Genomic DNA, 3745 nt, shown 5'->3' on the forward strand with positions numbered 1-3745 from the left:
CCCCCCCCATAGCCTATTAAAATAAAACCCAATAATGCGCTCGTCTCTTTGCTGAAGAGTGGTAAATGATGATAGTTAAAAAAATTGACAGGTCTATAGCACAATTTAAGAAACATTTAAGAACATCAATCCTTTTTTGAAAAAAAAAAGTTCAGTGAGTACAGAATGGAAAAGACAGGAACGGAATTACAAACGGACGTAACTAAATTTTTAAAAAGAAATTTCAAAGAACAGCTATCAACATAAGCAGCCTCGAAGATAAGGGACGCCACTCCCAAAGATAATAAAAATACAATTTGAATCTTGCTCTGAGTTTAAAAAGTATTTCAACATCAATTATATATCAACCTATAATCAAGTTACTAACTGTATGTCTAAATATGAGTACATGTTACAGAAAATATAATATATGTTTTAAGACAATGTTGGGATACTGCACAAATTATATTTTAAATAATGAGACCATGGTTAAAGTATAGTTTTCACTTATACGATCAGAGGCACATCTTCCAATGCGTGCAAGAGGGCAAGTTATTGCCTTCAAATTTTTATCGAATATTTATTTGCAGCCCCATTCTGAACAACTTCTGATGGGGTAGAGAGACTAGAGACCTTATAATATAGATGTTTTACGTTTATAAATGTCCAACTTGCCCTGACTCTCTGATACTGTTAAATCGGTGTACAACTATATAACACTTAAATTGTAAACTGTAAACTTGAATCGTAGTCTAAAATGAGAAATGATTGACCATTGATTGAGCATGACAAAAAACTGGAAAACCATGTTCGCCGACGCGCTTTTCCCTTTCATCAACTTGCAGCCACATCCCGTATCGTCAGCCACATCCCAACCTTTGACATGGGTCAAAATTCAATCTAGTTATAGGTATTTACCGGAACATGTATTAGAGAGATCGAAGAGAGATTGTTTTGGTCTCTCTTTACTCATCACCACGTGTATTTGTTGATGTTTTTTCTTGGACTCTGCCTTTACTAAAATCTCGAATCTAGGTCTAGATCAAGATTCTAGTTGTAATCTAGTAACAAGAGTCTTCTACTTCGCTACTTCTAGATCTAGATTTAAACCTTCAAGATCACAAAGGCCAAGCCTAGGCTTGTAAAGCTTTTTTGTTAAAAATGTTGTTTAACACAAAGTCTAAGAAGTTAGCAAACCTAACACATTTTTCTGACGAAATAAAGCTTAAATTGACTTTTATATTGTCAATAAGAGATCATGTTTAGTCATCTAATCATCTAAGTAAGGAATAAAACGAACACAGGTTCAAGATTGTCCTTGTGGCTCTATACTAGATCTAGATCTAGATCTAGATTTAGTGGCACCTAGATCTAGATCTAATACTCATCCCTATTAGACTTTACATATCAAAGCACACAAGAGGAATTTGTTCATTCTCAGACAAAAAACTTAGTAAATTTTTCTAGATCTATCTAGATCTAGATATCTAAATTTACATATTATCTAGTATCTAGGCCTCATGGATGTGACCTAGTCTAGATTTAATATAGATCTAGTATAAAAGTTGGGATGTGGCTGACGATTTGGGATGTGGCTGCGGGTTGACGAAAGGGAAAAGCGCTTCGCCGACGTCAGCAGCAGATGTGATACTTTATGACGGTGACTGTGATTTGAAACTTGTATCGTTGATTGAGACACAAAAGCCGGTATAGATCTATCTAGAAGACATGTAGTATACTTTTTACCCGTCTGCCCTATTTTAGTTATTCGTGTATTACGATTTATGCAATATTTCAGTATGCCCCTTTCCCCAATATCCCCCCCTCCCTCTTTTACACCCACCTGAACTTTTCTTGACTTTTGACGCAGATAACAACGAGTGTGAACTGGGCACACACAACTGTGGTGGAGGTTACAAATGTCAGAACATCCAGGGTTCATTCCGGTGAGTGTCTGCCGTGCTGTCAACTTTTGTCCTCTTCATGGAGATACACTGTTTTGTATTTGAATTGGAAAAATGGTAACGGTTTAACGCCCCTAACAATACTATTAGGTTATGTACGGGGCGACACCTCCGAGTTTAATTTCTATCTCCGAAAGAGCCGCCAAACAGGAAATTCGTGTAAAGTACTTTTCCCAAGGACACAACGTCGGACCGAGCTGAGTCTCGAAATCCCGAACCAGCAATTTCACGATTACGTGTCTGGTAGCCTAACCACTGGGCCACTGACGCCACCTGGAGATATTTGAAATGGTAAAATGGTAAAGATTTATCGCCCTTATCAACACCATCAGGTTATTTAAGAGGCGCCCAACGTCTGTCTCCGAAAAAAACCGAGCCAAATGGGATATTCGTGTAAAGAGCCGTTTCCAAGGACATAACATCGGGCCGAGCTCAGGCTCGAACCCCACTCGCTACCGACGCCTCCTGAGATATTTTGTTATACAACAGTTTTTAGGCGAAACAAAGAGATACTATTTCACTGCACAAAAACAATTAAGTAATGTTTGTTGTAGTAGTCAGTGATATTCAGTCGAAATTTTCCAAAACAGCCACCCGCTGTTGAGGAGAAAAGTGTTTGTCTTAAGTGGACGTCTTGGACGGTACATGTAATGTAAAAAAAAAAGAGGGAAGGGTAGTAGGGAGAGGTCGTCTTAAACAGGTAGACATTAGTGCAGTTTTAACTGTTTTATTATAGTGATGTGACTGCCTTATTTGTCCTTTCACCAAAGAGCGACAGTTTAACAGTTTACCATGGTTTTACCTGAATATTTTGTTTACGGTATTCTATTTTTATTTGCCCCATGAAATCATCGTCCCTGTTCCAACGCATGATGGTGGAGGCAGTTGTGTGCCCAAACCCTGTGAGGAAGGTTACCGCTTTGATCGTGTCCTGGAGGAGTGCGTCCTGGTGCAGTGTCCGGTGGGACTCAAACCCAACCGCGCGGGTAACTGCGTAGGTGAGTTCTTACATTTCTTCTTGGGCTTAGACCTACTCATTCCGAAGCAAAAATAAAAAATCGATTTTTCAGAGTCAGACTCCGATGCTCGTCACTTTTCAAATGGCGTATGGCGGAGTCTTAGACTAAGCAGTCGAAATTAAAATAAAAATGTTGACTACCGATTTGGGGTTCTAAAATGTTTTCTGATATTCGTCTCAAAGAGTTTTTCCACTGGAGTTTTTTCCCCATTTCTTTATGCGTGAGATGCCACCAGAAACAGTGTGGCCCCTAAAAAGGCAAACTATTCTTACGTTTTATGGAGGCTTCTACAAATAATGTGTAAATCAGTTATTCTGATACCCCAGCATTCGTTACAAAAACAACGTCAACAAACAAACAAAGGAAATGTAACTAAGGACATGTTCTTTAGAATTTTACTATTTATTGGGTTACTGTCATATTAAAATAATAGCACCCCCCTCCCCACTAGTCCTTAAAAAATAGCAAAAATAGATATAACGAAGAAATATCAATAGAAGAAAGAGGGAAATCAAAACAAAACATCAACGCAAACCAGTCAAACCTGGAGTGGGGGTGGTTGGTGGGTGCTCTGGTGCGGTTTGCTCCTTTCCTATCAAACATCTATCGTCCTTAGCTCTCCTCCTTTTTTGTGCTTGTAATACCTCTAATCTTCGGCACTCATAAGACCTTATTGTGTGTGTGTGTGTGTGTGTGTGTGTATGTGTGTGTATGTGTGTATGTGTGTTTGTGTGTGTCTGTGTGTATGTGTGCATATGTGTGTGTGTGTGTGTGTGTGTGTGT

The 3745-nt window shown here is 38.8% G+C and overlaps 1 protein-coding gene across 1 annotated transcript in view; it reads left to right on the top strand.

The window, feature by feature from the left end:
* Positions 1 to 3745, top strand: part of LOC101853570 (fibulin-1) — a gene marked incomplete in the record, with an annotated part of 35525 nt that overhangs the window by 18461 nt on the left and 13319 nt on the right. The window contains 2 exon segments of the mRNA XM_013085521.2: positions 1850 to 1925; positions 2829 to 2941. Of these exon segments, the coding sequence (XP_012940975.1) occupies positions 1850 to 1925; positions 2829 to 2941 (189 nt within the window).

This window comes from Aplysia californica, unplaced genomic scaffold, assembly GCF_000002075.1.
Source record: "Aplysia californica isolate F4 #8 unplaced genomic scaffold, AplCal3.0 scaffold00382, whole genome shotgun sequence".
NCBI classification, from domain to species: Eukaryota; Metazoa; Mollusca; class Gastropoda; order Aplysiida; family Aplysiidae; genus Aplysia; species Aplysia californica.